The 24,156-nt window shown below is 42.3% G+C and overlaps 1 protein-coding gene across 1 annotated transcript in view; it reads left to right on the top strand.

The window, feature by feature from the left end:
* LOC139337124 (contactin-1a-like) overlaps nucleotides 1–24,156 on the top strand; it is a 64,416-nt gene that overhangs the window by 25,063 nt on the left and 15,197 nt on the right. Inside the window, exons 2-9 of the mRNA XM_070971536.1 lie at nucleotides 8,081–8,215; nucleotides 10,256–10,294; nucleotides 17,879–18,005; nucleotides 18,912–19,090; nucleotides 19,501–19,596; nucleotides 20,572–20,778; nucleotides 23,042–23,141; nucleotides 23,697–23,878. Coding sequence (XP_070827637.1) covers nucleotides 8,161–8,215; nucleotides 10,256–10,294; nucleotides 17,879–18,005; nucleotides 18,912–19,090; nucleotides 19,501–19,596; nucleotides 20,572–20,778; nucleotides 23,042–23,141; nucleotides 23,697–23,878 — 985 coding nt within the window. The 5' untranslated portion in view covers nucleotides 8,081–8,160. The remainder of the gene's footprint in view (nucleotides 1–8,080; nucleotides 8,216–10,255; nucleotides 10,295–17,878; nucleotides 18,006–18,911; nucleotides 19,091–19,500; nucleotides 19,597–20,571; nucleotides 20,779–23,041; nucleotides 23,142–23,696; nucleotides 23,879–24,156) is intronic.

Raw genomic sequence — 24,156 nt, 5'->3', positions numbered from 1 at the left:
TGTGCGGGAGGCTTAAAAGATTAAATCCCAGCCTGGCCACAGTGATGAGAGAAGACCCCTCTGTGGAGCGCTCTCACTGCGGGGAGGCTTCTTCAGTGGCGTCCCATTTGCATGGCTCCCTGTCCTGCTCTGGGAATTAGCCTTTTCTTTTCCCATTTTCCCTCCCTCTTCTTTGCACCTTGAAGAGAGTGCTTCCATCCAGCAGCATTGCTTGTTTCTGAGGCAGACAATGGAGCAGAGTATTTAGGACACTTGGCAGGGTAGACATGTTGGAGGGGATGGGGACACGGGCTGCTAAGTAGCTCATCTTGTCACATAGCCACTGGCATGATAGCTCTCCACAGCAAGGTAAGCACTTAGCAGAGTCACATCACACACACTCCATTCCTTGATTGTTTAACTGTGTGTCTCTTATAGCTTTGTGTGGTAATATAATAGGCAACCTCCTCCTCTTCTTGACCGTGCAATTAAGCAGGATGTTTGTGGCTTATATTTTGATTACATTTAACCATTCAGTTTGTCAAGTTAATCTATGGCATAATGTTGGATTCACACCCTCTAATCCAATAATGGAATGAATAGGAAATGTTGTGGGGACGACTCGACTTAGATTAATCTTTCTATTGTTTACCATTTATTGTCACTGCCCAATGCAGAATAAATGCACTGTATTCACACTTTCCCTCTGAGACCTTTCTTTGTACAATCTGAAGGTATTGTTTGTCTCTGTATACTTAATTGCAGTATCTGAACTCTTCCTCCTGATCTCTTCAGCTTTGCCATCAGGTGTAAGCAGCATTGTGTCACTTAGTAATTACAGTTGTTTACTGCAGAGTATGCAGCCATCAGTGAAAGCATGTGGCTGCTCTCCTATAGAAACCTCTCAGCCAATATCTTTATCGGACAGATGTGGCATGAAATAATTAAGCTGAGCACTCAGTCTCCTCTGACCTTTACCTATATGGCACAATTCATCATGCATGAGGCATACTTTGCATACTTAGAAGCACATGTATTATCTCATATCTCATATCTATTACCTCTCACAGAATGTATCACACTCTTCCATGGCTGTTGTTTTCTGTATTTTGAATAATTAACTTGGCATAAAAACAAACTGCACATCTATATTTTGTTGTGACAGAGATTTCTGTGTTGTATGTAAACAACAATGGTCACATCCAAGTGCCAGACAGAAGAGGCAAATCTTATTTATACCATAGTCTGCCTTAAGATTCAGTCTTTTTGGAGAAGTATCATTGATAGCATTTCAAATATTATAATGGCCAATTTGGAATCAGGCTCTCTTTTAATCATTTTTGATTTGCCAAATTTAAGATCACCCTCGTCCACTCCATAGACTGATATTTTATGTCACACTGTCTTATTCCTGCCAAGAAATGTTGGCATTACTTTGCTTTCATGTTGGTTGAAACGGTCCTGGAAGAGCACCTAATATGAAGATGTGACTTACTGTTCAGTTCAGTTCAGTTCAGTTCAAGCAGAGAGCCTAAGCATGAGCAGAATGAAATGTGTTAATGTATGTGCAAACCATGGATTGAATATTTGGATTTGAATTGATCTTGTCTGTTTCTGGTTGCAGCTAACAAGCCGTTGCAGAATTAGACAAAGCACAGGTGTTAATCATTACTTTGGAAGCGTACAGTCTCCCATGATAGCAAAATTATCAGCTGTCATTCCACGTCCTTGTTTTGTCACTCACAGGTCAGCCACGGCATTAAATGGTGTCTTCTGTATTACACGAAAGTGAACAAACTCGCACTGCGACATCAAAGGCAGAAGTCGCAGTCATTTTATGTGATTCAACTCACGTGTTTGCTATTGTGCCTGTGCGTTCATTCTCAGACACTACCTGATTTGAGGTTAATGTAATTTATACAGCGGTCCAGCTCCACATTTCATGGATTAAATGACTGGTGTCATTGATATTCAGGTCAGCTGAGGTTGCTGAGCCTGTGTGGCCCTGAGGGCATTGTGTTGACTGCAGGAGTTGGGATAAATAGCTTACATTAGCATGGCTACCTCTGTTGGGTGAGAGGCAAAGAGGGAGGGGGAGAGAGACAGAGTGACACAGTGAACGAGCCATGACTGGATCATGTGCAGCTGGATTACATCATGAATAGTCCTGTACTTCATCCTGAGTCTGTCGGTTCTCTGGGTTCAGGAGGTATTGAGGTGTTTTTGCAGAGGACGGACAAAAATAACTACATATTAAAGCACTCTGCATATTAGATTACACACAACGCGACAAGTAACAGGCTGAAAAATGAATGCGGAATCGAATTCACACCTCACTAACACAGTTGTACCAAAACATATTTCTGACATTAGCATTTTTTATTGATGAATAATAATCAATTATTAGACAGGTTGATGAAAAGACAACGGTTTAGATGACTCTGCTGTTTCCTCTCCTGGACTGCTAAAAAGGAAAAGTGGAAAGGGAGTTCTGCCTGTGGAAGAAATCAAGCTGTTACAGTCTGAAAAATAATGTTATTTTTTTTCTATTAAGTGCTGAAACAGTTCCTGCTTAGCAACAGGGAGCCTGTGGAGCACAAAGCATGTCTTTTTCTGCAGGTGCTGTTTTGTGTGTCTTGGGGTTACAGCTTTATCTGCTGTGTAATAGACTTGGATATCCTGTGTCTGTATCCTTTATTTAATGGAATCATTCTGTTGGTCTTCGGAGAGATAGAAATCCTGTTTGTCTGAAGCCGAGTCCAGTCTCAGTTTCCACACAGATGCAGTAGAGAAGAGTTCATTTTTCAGAACTCAGGTTGGAAAGACACAAGCTGTCTATGGTTCATTTTACAATCAAAATCAATGATTTTGTCATAAATAATTCATAAGTCAGACTAAATGTATCACCACCACTTTGTGGTAAAATAACACTGATTCAGCATAAGAATCAAAGGGATCACAGCTTGTTTCATTCTGGGATTTATGTTTAAACACAGTATGCAGTCATATCAGGTGTCTGATCTCATCAGATGTGAAGACATCTGTGTTTTTTTTTCTGTTTCTTGTTTTCCATTTAAGAGAGAAGCATTTAAATAGCAAACCTCAGATGATTTGGCTATTTCCCCTAAGCAGATTATGTTATAAAGAAACACGTTTCTAAGTAGAGAAAGTAGAGAAAGTATATTTGGTGACACAATGGCAGATGATTTACTTCTGAAAATTGACTTTTTGTAGAGTTTTTTGCAACTTTGAAGAATGCTGGCTGGTGTGTACACCTGCTCTCTGAATGCTTAATGGAAAAATGGAATGATCAAACTTCCCAGCTGCTGCAGCGGACCACCAGTGGTTATACTGGGCAGCTGAGAGGCATGGTGGTGTGTAATTTCATGAATGTGAATCAGAAAAACAGCAACTGTTCTCAGCAGGCTCAGGATGAATAAAGATAAAATGAGATTGAACAGTAATGCTCCTTAAACCAGACTAAGTCACTGCTGCCTCTCACAGATGATTTCAGACCCAATGTCTCACTCTTTCATCTAAATTTAATCTGGATCAATATTCCTCTCCCTGTCTCTCTTGTTTTTTCCCTGTTGCATTTGGTGATGACACTAAATCTTATCTGTTGTGTCACAAAATGTGTGATTTTAGGATGAGTAGTCATCAGACACCGTGTTGATATTGGATTCCACATCTCATGCCTCAGCAGAAGCGGTAATACACTGCCCTGTAGGGGTGCAGGGAGAGGAAAAAATAGACTGGACTAGATTAACCAGCAGACCCTCTTCCAAAAATATACGATTAGTTTGACATTTTGGGAATTATGCCTCATCACTTTCTTGCTCACATTAGACGATCAGTATTACTTTCACATCTGTCTGCTAGATATGAAGCTATAGCCAGCAGCCTTGCTTCAGTTCAGCACAAGGACTGGAAAGGGGAAACAGCGAGCCTGGCTTTGTCCAAAAGTAACAAAGTGTGACTTCCTGTGTGTTGTAAACAAATGAGATATGAAATGTCAATTAGTGAGCCCTAGAGACAGAGGCAGGCTAGCTGTTTCGCTTTTGTTTCCAGTCTTTATGCTAAGCTAGGCTAACCGACTGGTGGCTGCAGCTTCATATTTAACATGCAGACGTGAAAGTGGAATAAATCTTCTCATCCAGCTCTCAGCGTGAAAGTCCAAAATGTCAAACTATTCTTTTATCATTACAATGTGATGTTAAAGTGGTGAAAATGAAACCGGCACACTGTCAATTTGTTTTTGTCATTGTTGGAGAAATGAAACTCACCAAGTGCTTTTTCATATCAATTTCAGACCTAAAAATAATAATAGCAACAGTGGTCTATCAAAATGAATATTAGTTTTATCCAACCTGTGCTAAAAACAGTTTATAATGACATTAAACAGAGAAGAGCAGCAGAAACAGTACAGTGTGTCTCTACTGCTGAATGTTTGCATCCTTCAGACGTTCAGACGTGGATGCTGCAGCAGCTGACACGAAGCAGTGCTGATTTTCTCTGACTGATTAAGACCAATCCAGCGTTAACCCCATCTTGGCTTCCCTTTGCAGGATTACTGTAAATCTGTTGTTAATGACTGATGGTGGTGATGGGGCTGATGGTGTTTGTGTATGTAAGATGTGATGTTGGTGGGGGGTGGGGGTAGGGTTGTTGGAGCAACATCTTGTTTTTGAAGTCAAGCACTCTGACCGCCCCTCCACCCTATCTTCTTTTCTCTTTCTCCTCCCCCACATCACTGGATCTGCCCCAGCCGATAAGAGAAGACGTTTCTATAAAGTTACCCACTCGATTATGCAGCACACATCAGGCCGAGCGCGGAAGAGGAGAGGTTTCGCTCATGCTCACTTAGCCTATAGCGCCCTAAGGAGGTTGTGGGGTCATGATAAAAAGTGCAAATGACAGTGTTGGTCATCGCAGTGCGGCAGTGGAGAGTCTAGAGTGAGCCTCCAGCAGAATCGACTTGGTGTAATATGATGTCTGATTTCTGAGCAATAAGGTTGAGAATTCTAAGGGGAACAAAGACAAAGAGATTGAAATTCAGCAAGCAAGGCTGGGAAAGGGGAAAAAAAAAAAAAAAAAAAAACGTGACAAGAAAACCCACTGAAATCAAACCCCGAGCAGTAATAGCTCTGACATGGTCCAGAGTGTGATTTATGGGGGAGAAGAAGCGGCCTTGTTTGAGGGCTGTCACATCTGGGCCATGTGATTTACTGTGATGACTGGAGCACTCTCATCACGTGCATCCAGGCTGCTAAGATGGGACAGGAGAGGTAGGAGGTCCCATTAATACTGATTTTAAGAGCATGCTGCCTTTCTGTGTGGTGCTGGTCGGATTCTTTTTTTTTTTTTTTTTTAACAGTATATCAATTCGGTGACATTTCTTAATGGGATAGATGGGACTGGTTTCTTCACTATGTGCTCTGACGCTATAATGAGGCTCCTTGTCGTCTCCCCTCATCTCCTAAGTGCACCTATTGAGATCATTTATGATTTATGAGTTACAGAAATGATCTTACAGTGGCACTGTAGCAGTAGTGTAAACGTGGAGAGAGGGACAGAGTGAGTGAGTTTTTAATAAACTTATTTCTTCAGTGCTTTGTCTGACTTCAGCAGATGAATGTCTTTAATAGATGAGCAGAGCTGCTCAGTCTTCGTTCCACAACAGCGGTGTTGTTCCAGATTAAAATGAGTGTTTGCATAGTTTCATTGGCGGTCACAAAAGGCCCCCCGCAGCACACAAACTGCTCCTTTTGAAAGGTGTTGCTAGGATACGGGCCAGTGCGAAGATGAAATCCCCTCTGTGCTGCTTTTCTGCAGCTGTACAGCTCGGACATTATGTCCAACTTATTGTGCATGTGGTGCAGTTGTGCAGCGCGTCTGCCCATTTCTCTTAATTGATATTTGTGCGTGTATCCTTGTGTGGCAGTGTGTGCGTGTTTGAATAGCTCTACATGACATGCGGTTTTGCTTGTGTCATGGAAAGCTGGCATATTACACGGACTCTCTTCTATCAAATCCATCTTTTGTAATAAGACTCCTTTTTTCTGGTGAGCTGAGATCTCAATCCTGCAGTCACACCTCTGAGCCTTCACCAGCTGACACCTCAGGCTGTGCACAAAGAATCAATAGTGTCTGCCTCATGTTCAATTACGCTCTAATCAACACACGCCAGTCCAGCACAACCTGTGAATGAATGGAAATGTCTGCTGATATTGAACTGATGCTCAGCACTGTGATACTAGTACATAAATATATGAAGGTGTTACATTTTGTTGTGAGTTCTGGCAGCGTGCGCCAAAAAAGAGTTCAGGTCATCAAACACTGACACTGACACAACTAGAATTGACTCACAGCAGCTAGGTTTCCATCCAAACACAGTGCAAATTTGAACTGAATTTTGAGAAAATAAGCAACAGAAAATATGAATTAATCCACCCATGGCTGTGTGATTATTAGGAGTTGGTTCATGGAGATAAACAGCTGGTGGTGCTAATTTTTCAGGCGGCTGCCATTAAACCATTGCAGAGGAGGAGGGTGCATCGAGATAAGGTGATTAAATGAGCGTCAGTCAGACCTCGAACAGTGAAAAAGAAAATGTAGAAAACATGAAGGACATATGGATTTTATGTTTATTTGATGTATTAATCTGAGGAGCATTACAGTCTCCGCACAAAACTGTTGTTTCAGTTGAGCAGAAGCTTCAATGGAGGTTTAAGGCACAATCGTCATGTGCGTCATGATTTATTCATTTAGTCTGCACAAATTTAGCTTTTGTTGATAAACCAAATTCCCTGTTTCCACTCAGGTTTTTTTATGCACAAATTGAAAGAAGAAAAGGAAATATATGAAAACGGAGATAGAAACTCACCCATTGACAAAAATCATGAATGAGCAAATGAGAGCTTTTTCTACATCAATTCTCTTTTAGCTCTTAAAATGTCACAGCACTTGATGATGATGCTGAGAATGTACCCACTTTGATTGTTCCAGCACCTGCAAGCAGACACACATGTGCCTTTTCCAATTCAGGGTCTCTCTGTGACTGTAATTACAGTACATGTCTAATTGGGTAAGTCCATTAAAATTAGCAATGTGGTGAGCTAGATACCAGTCCACTGGAAAACAGGCACAGTCAGTATCACTCAGAAGTCCTTAGTCCATCTTACCTTCATCTTGAAAGGGTCATATGTTAAAATGGTATAACATTTATCTGAAGTCTGTACATCTTTGCCTCTGTAATGGTGGACCTCTGCTATGTTTAATAACACTGACATCAATCAACAGCCTGATTAAGAATATGAATTATATAGATGAAGACAACACATTAAGTAGTAAAATTTCAACTCTGATATTCTCAACCATTCTGGATCGTTCTTCCTCTTGTCTCTGTCGGCGCTCTGCACCCAGTCAGCTGTTGCTTTACATATTGTGTTTCTGGGTGTGAGGCTGCGAGCTGGCGCCGCCGGTGGTTGCTGGTGTGGCGTTATCGTCTCGGGGATGGTGAGTGAGCAGCGAGACGACTGCTCAGCTAAACCAGCGCTCGGGCTTTCTTCTGGGAACTGTCCAAATGTCAGTCATCAGTCGTCAACCTATCAAGGAGCTGGTGCCTTGGAGGCTGACAGGAAGCAGACACACAGTAAAGATGCTGCCACACTGTCTGCTGGTGGCTCGCATGAAGGCAGGGATTGGCCGGTGAAGCTCATCCTGTGCTGTGACACATTCTAATATAGTTTACACATTACATACACAGCGGGGCTGCCATGCTGGGCACATTTCTCCTGTTAGGGACAGTATCACAGACAGAGTACATTTAGCATTGACATGCTTTTCTGTTGGGACTGAAACTGAGGTTTGGGCCGGAAGAGGCCACGCAGTTAATTGTTCAACAGGTTAAGAGCCTCTTTTTGCACAGTCGTTCTATATTTTTGCGATATTGTGCTAAATACACTCTGGCTGAAGGGCAGTGGAGGTTTTATCATATTTGTTGAAAATTCACAGTACCTGCTAATACATAGGTTCACCTCTGTGAAGAGTTTTCTATGTTTGACAGCCTCTCTTGCTCTCTGTTTTATATCTCTTCAAGGAAAGCCAGGCAGTCCTGCTAATGTTCCATCAGCTGAGCTTGTCGCTGTAACCCCACCAGGTGGTCCTCACTCCAACATCATGCTGCACCTCACGCTGCTTCTCCATCTCCTGGTCCTCTCACTCTCCCCAGCAGGTTAGTAGAACATCCAGCTGAAAGGGAATAGCGAAATTAATTGACGGAGTATGTTAAAAGATATTTTGAGATACTGTGTCACTGCTGTTGGATGACAGGATCTCCAAAAACTAAAAAAGATTTCATGCTCAGCCGTTTTTAATGTGACAATCACACCGCTTTATATATAGCTATTCAATGTCTGTATGACCCCAAGAGTCTTTCAGTTTCTTATATCAGAGCTACAACTGAAATACAAGCATGGAACACATAATACTTGGACCTGTTAGGCATCAGTGATACTGCAAGAAATGTTGTAATTAGCTCAGCAGTAGTGGCAGTTTGCTCTCTGGGAATTTTCTTTTAGAACTTGCTGGTGAGCAGCACTCAGAAATCAAAAGGACTCGGCTCATTTAGCCTGACTCTTTATACTTGTACAGTATGTCCTTCATCTTTCAAGTATCGCCATCCAAAAATCCAGCTGTCAGACATTCATTTAGCAACAGCCACTAACTGGTATGACTGCTAAAAAAACTGCCATTGCAATGTGTCTCATGCTCTCATACAGCTACTTCATAAAAAGCACACAGGTGTCAGGTAGCTTGGAGGCTGGAAGCACATGCCAAAACTGGATTGTCAGGATGAATGGGATACAAGGAAGGCAAGGTGCTAACAAGCTTTAAAGACCGATAAATTAAGGTATGGTACACATAGCTAAGGCCAGCTGTAAAAGAGCACACATTGTAGAATAAGATACAAAGTACAGTATATCTGATAGGCCAGGCTGGGCTGCTGTGTGCTTTGGAGAGCCTGGAGTTTGCAGGTTTCCTTTCCTCTTTGTGTCATCAGCCGTGTTGGAAACAAAGCATAGTGGTCAGAGAACAGCAGGTCTGAAAATGACCTGTGTAAAAAAGATGCAGCCTCCTCTGTGTTCTCATACCTTAGGCTATTCTCACTTGTTTCAGATTTGATTTCACATGAGCTGAAAAGAGGGGGTGCTGGGATTGGGAATTCTCCCAACTTCACACCACATCTTTCTCAAACAGGCTCTTAGATCTCGGAGATTTATCGTTCTCTTTCTCTTTTTTTGCTACATGGTAAGGCACTTGTGTTATTATAGCTGAGTTCACCAAAGGTTTTAGCAGCACTAGAGCTAAATCTTAGAATATCCTGTTGAAAATGCACTCACATACACTACATCTGAAGAGCAGGATCGGGCAGATAAACGCTCAGAGACATCACATACATAGTTGTGCTGCACACACACACTTCATCTACACAGGGTTGAACTGTATGGCTTCTCTATCTAAACAGACAGCAGCCAAGCAACAGACTCGGGTTGTTATTGTGGGGAGAGAACATCGGCTTGACATTTTTGTTTAGCCCCAACAAGAATAAAGTCTGATAGTTAATGTGACATTAATGCTATGACAGCAGAACAAAAGTCAAGCACACACTATCCTACAACAAAAGTATGGAGTGTGTGTGTGTGTGTGTGTGTGTGTGTGTGTGTGTGTGTGTGTCTGTGTGTGTGTGTGTGTGTGTTTGTTTTCTGTGGCTCAGGTGGCTCTCAATAAGGTATATACTATAACATACATTGTAAGGATACAACAGAGTTTTACAGTTTGGATTATTGTTTAATCATCAGGCTTTAATCAAATGTACATTGCTCATCATTTGAATACACCATCAGAGAGTAATTAAACCCACATTCACTCAGTCCAACTATGAACGTTTTCTCATGTTATTGCGACAGACAGAATGTAATGGATTTCACAGAAATGGCCTCCAGCCACAGACATTCCTTCAGTCCAAAGCAGGGTTTCCAGCCATTCATCACATTCTCAGCAGCAAAAAAGGGATTCTGTCAAAGATCTGCTCTTCACTGAAAAAAAAAGACTTGTTTTGATCCATTTTTCTTGTTCTGTTTTGCGAGAAGTGAGGGAAATGCACTTGCAGCTCAGGAGCTCAGGATGTTATCATCGATAAATATCATATTCGTCATATTTGCAGCATGGTGGTTCTATGTGTTGACGTGATTTCCTTTCCTAACTGTTACAGATGCATCAATGCATGGGGAGGTGCCTGACTTTTATGGAGGTAAGACTGATTATAACACCAAATAATCATGGTTACCTGTTCCAGTGTTTTTGTTACCAAGCTCCACGATTCTGTTTGTGTTGTCTGCATCGAAATAATGCTGAAAATAGGTGCTTCTTGGTTTTACCACAAATACACACCAACATGTGCAGCCGTGTTTCTGTCACTTCAGAGGACATTAAATACACTTGCATTCATTTCTTAGAGATGTACCCTAACCCTAATGATAACCGCTACCTCCCTAACCCTAACCCTAACCCTAACCCTTACCTTAACCTTAACATAAGTCTCCAACCTCAAGTTTATGTTATGGAGACTTGTGTTTTTTCCCCATAAGGAAGGAGAATCAGAGTCAGTGTAAACAGATTTATGCCGCCACAGCATGAATATTACATGCACACACAGACACAGACACATCAGACAAAGCCATTTCTCTGCTAAAAGTTAGTGCAGCAAGCTTCCCAGCACCATTGGCTCAGCCAAGAGACTCCTCCACTTACTGCATTTCACAGAATGGAACTGCAATTTTTAGTTTCCACCAGAAATCTTCATTCATGTGTGTCCAAAGTTGTCTTGCGTGGGACATGATTGAGCTGTAATATATTTCTGCACAAAACATTTCTAAAATGTTCCGTCGGCGGAGATAAGGTTTGGAGCTCAGTGCCGGCTTGGAAGCTACAGAGAACATGTGATAACCAGAGAGGTCACAGGGTTTACAAGTGTTGCGCTTTTTATTTATCTATGTTCTGTCAAAGTGCATTTGAAAAATGCATGGGATTCCTGGTCGCTTACCCAGACCAAACAATGGAAGCAAACGCCTGAGATGTGAAAAATAGCACTTGTGTCAAACCATAGACAAACAAGTTACACATATTTCCTGGAAGGTTGATGAGCCTGTGGCCTTGGAGTTCAGATGAGGAACAGGCTGTGAACAGGCACTTCTGTTGAGCATGAGCAGAGAAGAACCAGTGACTTGAGACTTTCTTATTGCATATTATATAAAAGGGTCTGCTTTCGTGTTGCACAATTTCCTGTTCCGTTCAGAACTCCTGCTATTGCATAATGTGAGCCAGACCACACGAAAAACATTCACGCTAGCACTGCCCCTCTCTCCTAACAGTTTCCGCTGTTATAAAAATAAGACATAATGCTTTATCTACATTTTCATCTCCTGCTTAACTTAAACACACACTATTCGAGCTTTCGTGATTGCTTTATTTATTTTCTGCAATACAATGAAAACCAAAGAAAATATGTATGTCAGATCTGAATGAGCTTCAGTTGTGGCTCTCCATCTTATGCCCACTACAGCCCCTGAGGTGGTAAAACTATAATATCTGCCTGTCAGGATTTGTTAAGGGACATGCAGTGATAGACGGCTTCCTTTTTCGTGGTCCACAATAGCACAGGACAAATTCAAATCTGTCTGGAGGTCATGCTTCTTGCAACGGTTGCTATTTCTGGTTTTCTCCTACTTGCAGATATACATTAATCTAAATGGGGATGGTTAAAGTCCAAGACACCACGCTGTACATTACTGTGCAGATCAATTTAGGATGGTCATTAGAGCTAGAAACCGTATTAGAGCTACCCTGCTTCATTGTGTGGTGATCTTATGACGGATGAGAGAGAAAAAAAGGTTGTGTGATTCATTCAAACAACCATATATGAACATTTCTGTGTATATATTAAATGAATTGCTGTTTGTGATTTTTAAAATGATTTTTCATCATATATATCATTATGGGACAAACCCATGAGAGAGAAATTGAAAGGAATAGTTCAACATTTTGGGAACTACATTTGAGAAGAACCACTGTCCTGTGCTGTTTTTCATGTCATGCTTAATGTGCAGCTGTCGTATCTTAGATAGCTTAAGACTAGAAGTGGTGGCTATAGCAAGTCTGGCTCAGTCCAAAGATAACAAAATCAGCAAAACAAGCAGCTAAGGCACTCTAATTAACAAGCTGGATCTTGTTTGTTTAATCTGTACAAGAACGAAAGTGTATAAAACACCGGGCCAGACTATTTCTTGGTAGGGTTCAGTCTATTAGGTTGCCAGGCAACCAGTAGAGAGTCCAGGAAGTCTCTGTGCCCGGCTATGAAAGAGTCCAGAAATAGACCAATCATTTCATCTAGCGCTCGGCAATGAAGTACAGAAACAGATTCCCTAAAATGTCGTCATTTCTTTAAGTTGTGTATGTTGGCAAAAGGGGCTGCACGGTGGCGCAGCAGGTAGTGCGCGTGCCTCACAGCAAGAAGGTTGCCGGTTCGATCCCCGGGTCAGGCGGGGCCCCTCTGTGTGAAGCTTGCATGTTCTTCCCGTGCATGCGTGGGCTCTCTCCGGGTACTCCGGCTTCCCCCCACAGACCAAAAACATGCTCATTAGGTTAATTGATGACTCTAAATTGTCCGTAGGTGTGAGTGTGAGTGTGAATGTTTGATTGTCCTTTCATGTGGCGACCGGTTCAGGGTGTACCCATTGTAGCTGGGATAGGCTCCAGCCCCCCGCAACCCCGAAAGGGATAGGCGGTATAGATAATGGATGGATGGAATATGAATATGAAACCCTCCAAGTGTGGCTTTCAAAGATGCAGCCTTTAAATGTACCAAATCAGAACGGTGTGGCATTTTCTCCATTTCCAAAAATACGCTAGATCTGTTTTCATAAATAATAAATTGGGAGTTTTGATCAGTCAGAGTACCTCCCTGTTCATCAGGTGCTGTGCTGTCAGTATTTACTGCTTTATCAGCATACGATTTGTAGCGTGTGTGTTATTCTCTGGGAGAAAAATAAAGTGGAGGCAGACAGTCAGCAAGGGGTAAATTGGAAAAAGGAAGGCTTGCTGCTTCGTTGCTTGGGAACAAGTTGTGATGCTGCGTGCAGGTTGAATTGTTGATGGATCCTGTGAGGAGAGGGTTCCTTTTTTCTGGTGGTCTCTCTTTTGTTTTGTCTTTTCACCCTGTCATTTTCTTTTCTTCTCCATGAAGCGTCGACGGTAGGTGACTTTTGCAGCCTGTGTGTCTCCACTTTTGTGCAGAAATAACACGGCACGATGCAGCAAGGCCTCCGCTAAGTGTTCCTGAGGTCTGAAACATTTTAGACGATAGTGTTTCAGTTCGCTCAGCACTACAAAATGTGAGAATTTTAAATTAGCTGCCAAACTTGGACAAAAATGAAGTAGCCCGAGGAGGAGGCAGAGTTGATCTCACACTCCTCAAAGGGCATAACATTGTGTAGGTGGCATTCCAGCTGGGGCACAGTGCTTATCAGTCAGCCAGGAGCAATGTTAATGCCCATCATTCTGCTGTTTAAGCGATACATCCCAATATCTCTTTAGTACCAAATAATCCCCTGCAGGGTTGAAAGATGGCATTAAAATGTATCAAAATGTCGAGAGACTTCTCAAATCACTTCTCCGCTGCCCAACCGTTTGCTCAGTACTTTTCATGCACTCATATTTTGCCAGTATAAGGCTGAATTCAACACTTTAGGCATGACATTATTGAGCTTTTGAGCAGGTGGGCATGATGGCTTGAGTGCCTGCCCCGCAGTGTATTCAAAGTTTTTGATAGTTCTGTGAAAATTAGAGAACAAGATAAGTCCGTCGACAGTAAATGGATCCACCGCTATTAGTCATTTTAGATGTTATTTATGCAAAAATGCCAATCGTTTGCTGGTTGCAGCTTTTCAAATGTCACGATTTGATGCCTTTCTTTGACGTACAAGACAGTGAAGTGAGTATCTTTGTGTTTTGGACCTTGGGTCAGACAAAACAACACATTTGAAGATGTCACCTTGGCCTGTGCGAAATTCTCGCAAGCATTAATAGTCATTAGATGAATCGATAATGACAGTAATCGTTAGCGGCAGCTGTACTGAAAATATTAGAAATGGATGACATTGCAGAAGTTGTTTGAGATGTTTCTTTGGACATATTCATACTTTCAATGCAGTGCGACCCGTCACTGTTGGAGTCCATTGTAAACGAGCCCAGGCTGCTGTTTGTAAGACCTCCTTTTAAATCTACAATGGGTGAGTGTTTGTGCCCTTAAGACTGATTTTGATGGCTTATTCCTGGGCTAAAGACAAATACACTGATCTCACTGATGCGCTTGTAAAACCTCAGTAAATGTTTATTACCATGGCAGACTATGTTTCAGATTAATATTACGTTTTGGCCTGTGCATTAAAACTGAGCCTCTTATACGTCCTGTTTGAACAGTTTTGCTCTCTTGCAGCCGCAGTTTTGGAGAATCATTCTTTTTGACAGCAGCGGTTGCGATAGCACAGCTGACGCCACACTGAGCACACACTGACCGGGACTGCCACCCTCATGTCCACACTTCTGCACACTAGTTGGACTTGCAGTGAAGCAGAATAATTGTTTATTTAACCTATGAAATTTTTAAAGTCGAATTCTACCCCAGGGATAATTTGGTCTTCCACCGTGCCTTGCATGTGGCTCAAGGGCTTGTGGGTAATTATTGCTACATTGTGCTTTTGATGCTTCCAGGAAACAATATGTTATCTGTCCCACTTGGACACTCTCTTGGTCATGCAAACAAACTGCTCAGCAGATGCAGCCAAAACGCACAGCTGTGAGCAAAGTCAGATTCATCAGAGGATTTAAGTTCCTGTGGGATTTGGGATAATTATGTGAGTTCTGAAGAGAAATACACATACAAAAGACTTAGTTTGCAAAACAGGAACGGCAACCCTCGAAACAGGTGGAAATCTTGACAGGAGATTAAATAATAAAATAAGTGAACAAATAGAACAGCTGTTTTATGCTCGCATGTATTCTACTGTTTCACGTTAACAAGCCATTGTCATGCACCCAAAATCATATCTTGAACCTCAATGAATAATTGATGTCTCATTAGAAAACTGATGCTAGGGAAGAGAGCAGGCTCCTAAAATAACAGGCTGTGTGGCATTTCAGATGAGTCTAAAGTTACCTGCTCTTCAGTTTAATAGGAGTCCGTGTTTGATAATGAAGTCTGTCCAGAGGAAGATCTTCTAGCAGGCCCTGGAGACACATAGCCTCTGACTAGTGTGTATGTGTGTGTCTTTCTTCCCATTTTTAGTACAGATACAGCCTTCTCTGAGGGTAACTTTAAGCCTTTTAGATGTTTTTCGCAGGGAGAAAGTGAACCTGAGAGGCACACAGATACATACCGTAGAGAGAGGATAACACAGATTCAAAGAGATGATGATGTATCTCTGGAGAGTTGGGAAGACATTCTTTGTGTTTTGGACAAAACATAACAGGCTGCACGAAAAGCTAAGGGATCTCCGAAGTCATTAGGATTCATCTTATGGGCATTGTGGATATCTGTATCAAGTTTGAATGACATCCATCCAGTATTTGTTGAGACATTTCACTGAAAACCAAAAACGTCAACCTCACGGTGGCACTAGAGCATCACTAGAGCCAGTAGGATCCGATGTCTTTGCCAAGTTTTCATAGCTGTCGAGATATTTCAGTCTTGACTAAAGCGTTGGGCTGACTGACTGACATCGCCGTCGCTGAGCCCCGCTTCAGAATTGAAGGAGTTTTAAAAGGAAATCCAGGAAATGTAAAGAAAGAGGAGCAGAGCATGACGGTAGGATATAGGTTGGAGAGATGGAGAGAGGACAGAGGAAAGCCAGAGAGAGACAGAGACAGTGAAACGAGGCAGGGAGAATGGAAGAGGCCTGTGTGTGTCTCCAGGCAGTGGGCCTTATGTGGCCTGCTTTAACACTCCCCTTCACCATCTGTCACATCCCACGTTACAGGGGAAGGATAGGAACGGTACCAGCGCTCATCTCTCCCAGTTACACTCCAACTGCTATTTCAGCACTGCACCACAGCCTCAGTAACTCCCCTCCTCCAGCCCATCCGCATTTATATTTCATATTTACATGCAAAGCATTTATCTGACACTCATGCTGAGCAATCTAAGTGCAATAGTAGAATAGGGTCACTGTAGTCCCTTTACTATACTCGTCCTTGTGAGTCTTTCTTTTTTTTTCTCCTTTGCTTTTTTCTTTTTCACTTCTTCCCAGAACATAGCTTTCCACTTAATTTGCCTTCCATCGGCCCCACAATGTCCCATTTATAGTATGTTTTATTCTCTGCCAGCCAGCAGTAATTCAGAGTCCTTGGGATTTACATCAGTGTCAAGCACTCACACACGGTTGGCTGCTGGAGTGTGTGTGAGGGAGTGGATCCTGTCTCCTAACGTCTTAATTGCTGCCTCCTGGTTGGCTGTCCTGGTGTGAGAAGGGTGCAGTTAACTGTCTTCATGCTAGTTGGGATTATAAGACTTTTAATTCCTTTTGCATCCGTACAGCAGAGGCAGATAAATATGGATGCGGCTGACTGGTGTTGAGCTACACAGTATTGGCGGTTACTGTACAGTGACGTACAGCTCACACACATGTTGGACCGCAGAAATGTCTTTGATTCTTGCTTTATCTTCTTGCTTTTCTGTACAAACGTATCTTTCCGTTCTTGTGCTTGTAATTGCAGAACATAATGAGTAAGAGCATCTTTTGTTCAGGTTTCTAAAGGTTACTCGCCGTCAGTCATTTTCGGAGCGAGCGAATCCGAAGCGCCGGTGCAGGACTGGTTGGAAGGATGGAGTAGAAGCAGGATATTACTGTCTGAAAGAGCGAGCTTCTCCCCATTGAGGTGTCAGCTGTGCACTCTTAGACTCAGAGACGCAGGGGAATAACACACATGCGCACACACATTCGCACACCCTTCACATTTGTATTCCTGCAGTCACCTACACACACTCTTGATCTGAGAGAATAATCAGCGTTTGAGAACATTTCGCCTCATTGCTTATTCATAGCCTGGCATTGTGTTTATGTCTTATTCATGCCCCTGCTCGTGATGTCTGTCTGTTTTAATGAGTAATCGGGGCTAATTGTATGTGTGTGTTGATGGTGTAAAAGGCAGATTGAACCAAGAAAGGCATTTTCATCAAGGGGACTCTTCTCCCTGGATTTGCCGGTGCAACTGCTTCACAGCGCTGACGATGACACATGCAGTATGAAAGCGGTTTGGATTATGCTAAGTCAAGTTAGCATTTCCAGCTCCCGGATTTGTATTAGCTTATAATAATATCATATCCACTGGCAACAGATGAATGTGTCGCTGTGGCTTGGCACCTGAGTGAGCCCATCTCTGTCATAATTAGCGTGATGTTGTGATTTGGAATAAAGCAGGGAGCTTATTACACTGCATCATGCCTAAAAGAGAGTTTGTCTGAATTCAAGGATGAGATTAGTTAAAGCTAGAACCAGGATTTCTCTGACATCAGTCACAAAGCAACAGAGGTATGCATCTGTGAAAACCACAAACAGGGCTGAAATATTAAAAGGCAGGTCTTCACAGGGGCAATCTCAGAGTCTAGTCAGTATGTTTTTGGTTTTTTTTGTCTTACATCTGAAACCTGCTGTCTCGTTTTTGATGGAACTGCCCCAGAACTGCCAGACAGACGCTGAGCTCTAACACCTTGATATCTTGTTTGTAAATCTGACCCTGCTTGTTGTTATTTACTCTTGTCTCGTTTGCTTGTTGTCGGCAGATGAAGCCACAGGTTATGGGCCAGTATTTGAGGAGCAGCCGGTGGAGACCATCTACCCCGAGGAGTCGCCCGAGGCAAAAATCACCATGAGCTGCCGGGCTCGGGCCAGTCCACCCGCCACATACACGTAACATATGTTCCCCATAAGCCCAGTCTCATTACTGCCCGCCGTGCATTCTGTGTGGCTCCCATCGTTCGCCATCTCTCAGGCTGTATTCAGACTGGTTTAGGATCTGCCTGTAAATGGCAAGGTCGCAAGGATGCTTGTTTTAACCTTCATGCACGTCCAAGATTTACAGTGTGTGCATGTGTGTGTGTGTGTGTGTACTATCTAGCAGTGCATGATTGTGTGATATATTTTCAGGCCATTCCCACGCAATTTTGTTGTCAGACAACCTGTGCAACTCAATTTGTTTGGAGCAGATGTTTGTTTTTTTCCTCATATTCATAATAATTTTAATGCCAAAATGTGACATGCCAGAAAAAGCTAACAAACAAGATGTAGCTCCTTCAGCAGCGGCAGCACAAAAAGTGCTGCCATCATATATCGACCTCGATTTGCAGCTCAAAATTTAAACCGTTTTGCGTGATCCATTTCAATTTAGATGTAAATGTATGTAAATGATATTGCTTGGCATCCCCCAAATCAGTCTCACTGTCAGGGACCCCCAGAATTAGATGTCAGAGGGAAAAGAAGTAGCTTTGGTATTCAGTTCTTAAGAGGGTTCATCTACAGTACAGTTCATGATGCCTGTCAAAACTTGAAATTTGTGACTTCCTTGATAAAACAGTTTCCAGTTTTTGAGTCTTGGTAAATTCTTACAGTAAAAGTAGATGTTTATCCAACTAAAATACTGCATGTCACTGCAGGAAACAACTGACCTGACAAAATTCTCCTTGTGGTGCTCCATGTAAACAAACCATTTGTCAACAATTTTAATCAATTATTATATATACACAGTCCCATATCATCGTTGACTCTCACTCTTCACAGTGCACAGATATATTGACCCCAACTGTTTTCCTTGTGCAGGTGGATGATCGACAACATGGAAATTGACCTGAATGCAGAAGGCAGCCATTATAGTTTAGTGGGAGGCAACTTGGTCATCAGCAACCCCATTAAAACTCAACATGTAGGAAACTACGCCTGTTTGGCCGCCAACACGTACGGCACGGTCATCAGCCGAGAGGCCTCGGTCCAGTTTGGATGTAAGTGACCCAGATGTGAACCCTGCATTTAGGCTGCGATGATGCACTGTGCAGAATTAACAGAGAACTGCTCTGGAGCTGTACTGTCATGCATATTAAAGCACGCTGAAATTGCAAGGGCAGCTGGGACAAATCATAAGTGGTGTGGAAAGTGCAATTTGGGAGTGATCTAACTTCATGATGCCACCATGGCTAATGTGCTTATTTATTAAAAGCTACCACTCTGCGCACTACACTACACTACACTACACTGTGAAAACAGCTGTCAAACTTCAATTCTGAAATCTTTCATGTAGATTTTAAGGAAATAAACTACAGGAGATTCTCAAATATGCATGCATGACAGTAGATTCTGAGTAGCTCTTGAATCCGAAACAGTCTTACAACTGATGTTTGTCTCTGCCTCTCAGACCTTGATCTCTTCTCATCGGAGGAGAGGGAGTCGGTGTACGTCAAAGAGGGGCAGGGGGCCGTGCTGCTCTGCGCTCCCCCACCACACTATCCAGGTACAGCATGTCGTAGCTGAGTGCACTTCTGCGGAAGTGTTCCTACAAGATTACGCTCAGCCTTCGTCCTCATGTAGCATTAGCATGTGATTGATAAGTGGCCGGATGGAACAATGGACAGGAGGTAGAACTGTTCCCTGTTTTGGTTTTCTGATCCTTTCTTTTTCAATGTTGCCTCCTTGATTGTGTGGGTTTCCTCTCTGGTGCCACAGTCATTGGCCTGGAAGTGTGACTGCTCTAACAGTCATTAGTAGTCATTTTTTCTATCCACCATTGGGGTTTTCATTAAACTGATGATCTGAATTTATGAAATGGACCAAAGATCTTTTGTCCCCTGTTGACTTGGGATTGAATTGCCCTTCTTAATGTCCTCTAAGGTATATACATAATGATGATGACTGACCCTGTCGCTGTCTCATTTTTTTTTTTTTAAGGGTTTTTCTCAGTTTGCACTCGTCCCCATGCTGGTTTTACTCCTGCTCCCTCGTGGATGCAAAAGAGAAAGAACACAAAATGATTTTATCAGTCTCATATTTAGTTCAGGCTAATATGCCATTAAAAGGGTTGTTGTTTGTTTTCCCCTCTTTCACTGTATGTGGCCTCATTCTGTTTTTTCCCCTACTTTTTTCTCATTTTGTGTATTTTTCATATTCATGCGAATGCAAATCAGTCAAACACAACAGTCTGAAAGCACTGTGAACTCTCCGCACAGCATCCGAATTACCTCAACAAGGCAATATGCTTATTATGCCTCTCAGCTAAAAGAATTATAAGATTTTCTGAAAGGTCAATGGATGCTTGAATAATAAATCTCCCTCAGCACCGACCAATTGTGCTATTTTTATTTTGCATGTATTCAGATTATTCAGAGTGAGCCAGCTTCACACTCAATTCCCTCGGCTCTCTCCAAAGCTTTTGCAGCCTGTCCAGGGTCTTGATTGACGGGTGGTGTTTGTCGTGTCTCTTCCTGTCCAGCCGAGCTGTCATTCCGCTGGATCCTCAATGAATTTCCCACCTTCATCCCACTGGACAAGAGGCGTTTTGTCTCCCAGATAACTGGCAACCTTTACATCTCCAAGGTGGACTCCTCGGACAGCGGCAACTACTCCTGCATTGCTTCCAGCCCGTCTATATCCAAGAGCGTTTTCTCCAACTACATCCCTCTTGTCCCCCTGGCTGAACGTTAGTACCTCACTTCCTTCTACCATCATCTTTTCAGTTTTTTTTCCAGAAATTCTGATTGCATTCATGCAGTTTTGAGATTTCAGAGTTTTACAGCCATTGCTGTTAAAAGGCCCAAATAGAAAGTCAATTATCCTGCACCAGATTGATCGCAATATGATGCAAATGAATGGTTCTCCCTTCAATATGCAAAGATTTAGTGTGTTTTTATGTATAAAATGTACTTAAACTCAAAACAACAGACATGAGTAGAACATCTGTTGAATTACAACAGTGAGACTGAATACATGTGTCTCTTTAATAGCCATGGATCTGTAAGAAGTTTTACATAGAACATATATATATATATAGAGAGAGAGAGAGAGAGAGAGAGAGAGAGAGAGAGAGAGAGAGAGAGAGAGAGAGAGAGAGAGAGAGAGAGAGAGAGAGAGAGAGAGAGAGAGAGAGAGAGAGAGAGAGAGAGAGAGAGAGAGAGCAGGAGAAAAGGAAGTCTTAAAGAGATGAGTTTCAAAAATAAGCTTGAAGATAAGAAGTGACTGCCGGTTGCAGAAAAATGCTGCATTGACTTTTTTTGTCTCTCATCCCGAATGAAGCACCATGTTTAATCACAACAGTGCCTGTTTTAAATGTGATAAGGTCATGCCAGTGTTGACTCTTTAAATGAGATTTACAGGAACAATTCAGCTCGGAAGTCGAATGGTGCACAAGAACTCACTTTAAGACAGAGCATGTCATGAAGAATGAACTGGAACATGAACAGCCCCAGAGATAGAAAACTAAAGCGATGCACTTAAGTTTAATAATGCTCTGCCTGTGTGCGACCATATGTAAGAGGTACAAACACAAAACTAGGCGACTATTTTAACGTCTTCCTTGGGGGCCCTTCCCAGAATCCATCACGTATTCCATTGTTTGATTTTGACTTTAATGCTTGTGTAACTTTGGCCAGCTTCACCTGTGGCGGATGTGTTTTGAATAGAACTGCGGTTGCTTAGAACACAAACTGCAATGTTGTGTCCCACCAAAGAAGTCAGGATCAGAACGGAGCACAGCCGTTGTTTGGGCTCTCTCATGCATACACGTATCATGAGATGCCTTCTGGGAATGATGTGGCCCGTATTTAAGTCCAACTCTGTCTCTCTGCTACCTTTGCATTTTGCCAAGGCTTTTTAAATGCCTTGTGTATGTGCAAATAGGACACAGCGATTGTATTTGACATGATTGCCCTTCATTTGAGTTGCATATTGTCTATATTATTACAGTGTGTGTACAGTACACGTACAGTAGGTATTATCTGGTTTTTGCATGTTAACACCATATCCTGGTATCAGAAACTGGGATAAGCCCTTATGTAGGTTTTGAGAAGCCTGGATGTACTGCCTGGAGTCCTGTGATTGAGACCTGGATGCTCCAAAACCATATAGAGGGTTCAGACTGGATTAGTAGTTTCTCCTGAGAACAAAGGATATTCATATGATTAACAATGCACTGATGATTAGGCTGAAATAAAACTATGACAGCAGAAATGTAAATGACACATGTTCCTGTCTCCTGCTTTCTGCTGATCAAATAACAAAAATTCAAACCACCAAATGCTCTGGTCTAAATGAACCAAACTATCTTCATCTCCACCTGCTGAGGCAACTCAGTGGGCACAGAAATGACAGCGTGACTGAGATGATGAGAAATCACAGACACCACACGGTGTACTGCAAAGTCTGGACGCTGTCACACCAGAGATAAAAGTTTCCATTATAAATGACAGAGTTGTCCAACTGAGGCTGGAAGAGACGAACCCACTGGAAATGTGCCAGTAAAACTCGGGACAATCCAAATCCAAATGCCCACACAATGAGAAACTAAAAACAGTACTGTCAGATTCATGCGTACATGTGTACAAGGAGACGAATAACCTGTTCTCTCAGGTTCCATGGAAACGCCATAACCCAAAATAGTCAAAATCAGGGATATTAGTGTGCATGTAAATATAGGCTTTGTGTTGCTAACCTAAAAAGTCTCGTCACGTAGTGCTTTTTGTGTGTCTCAGTAGGACAGCTGAGTAAAACAGCATTTACAAAGAGGTGTCTTTTGTTTCATATGACCTACTTCGGTAATAACAGAAGAGGCTGGGATGGAAACCTTGAAACAAACACTAAGATGCTTATAATGAACACTAAATCATCCTGAAACCACTATTTGTTTCAGGCTGAGCAGCTAGAAATAGGTTGAGCACATAATTCTGCTCTGCTGTTGTTCCTCTCAGGTCCCATCAGGAAATACCCTGCTGACCTCAAGGTCAAGTTCCCAGACACCACTGCCCTGGTGGGGCAGAACATCACCTTGGAGTGCTTCGCTTTGGGGAAGTAAGTGTGAGAGATCATTGTCTGTTTGTTGTTTGTTGTTGTGCGCAGTTTGAAAGGTGCACTGTTTGGACTGAGAGGTGTCATGAAAATCTGGCATCAGACAAGTCAGACAAGTCTTTTCTTCTACATTTCAGTTGTCTTAAAAGTGGTCTCAAAGGAGGATTTCTATGAATGTAAATGAAGTTTGAGAGGTTTTGTTGCTCAGTCATAAAATAATGAGGAAATGTTACTCTTTGCTATTATTAGGCCATGAAGTATTTGATTTAAATGATTTCAGTATGTACAGTGGTACATACCGACTATCATCAGCTCAAATACATATTTAAAGTAAGAGGGCTATATCAATCTCTCAAAACACCATATTTGCTCACCCTTAATGCATCGTGAAGTGATGTTTACTGTAGCTTAAACCGCCTTAGATTCACCGCCTATTCACAGAGCGGAATGATTTATAAATCATATATATATTTCAGAATGATGATGACTTGAGTGCAGCGGTGCATTGCAATTTGAAGCCTTCCTTGTATATTATTTTTGTCTCTCTCCGCTTCCCAGCCCCGTCCCTGAGATCCGCTGGAAGAAATTAGACGGACAGCTGCCACCCAATCATGAGGTGCGGATGGCGGGGGCCCATCTGCACCTGTACAACGTGCAGTTTGAAGACGGCGGCACCTATCAGTGTGAGGCGGTGAACTCGAGAGGAAAGGACTACCACGCTGCACGTGTGTCTGTGGAAGGTAAGGCGTATGTTGTGTGTGTCATGTCAGCCTCCTTCTTTTAAAGTGTGTTGCAGAGAATATCTGTCAGTACTATATTCCCAGATAAGCTCACTGTGTGGGGTAAATCCAGCAGCCATTTGTTCTTATCAGGACCTGGTGCATTTTCTCAGGCTTTTCCTTTTTTTAGATCAAACACCTACTGTAATGCCTCAAGTATCACCCAGTATCATATATTATTCAGCAGCTTTGTAGTTTTCTTCCATTTTCCTCAAACACTGTAACTCTGATTTTGCTCA

Source organism: Chaetodon trifascialis, chromosome 10, assembly GCF_039877785.1.
Source record: "Chaetodon trifascialis isolate fChaTrf1 chromosome 10, fChaTrf1.hap1, whole genome shotgun sequence".
Lineage (NCBI taxonomy): Eukaryota > Metazoa > Chordata > Actinopteri > Chaetodontiformes > Chaetodontidae > Chaetodon > Chaetodon trifascialis.
Note: the sequence above shows the minus strand (reverse complement) of the source record. Positions and strands in the feature narration are given on the sequence as shown.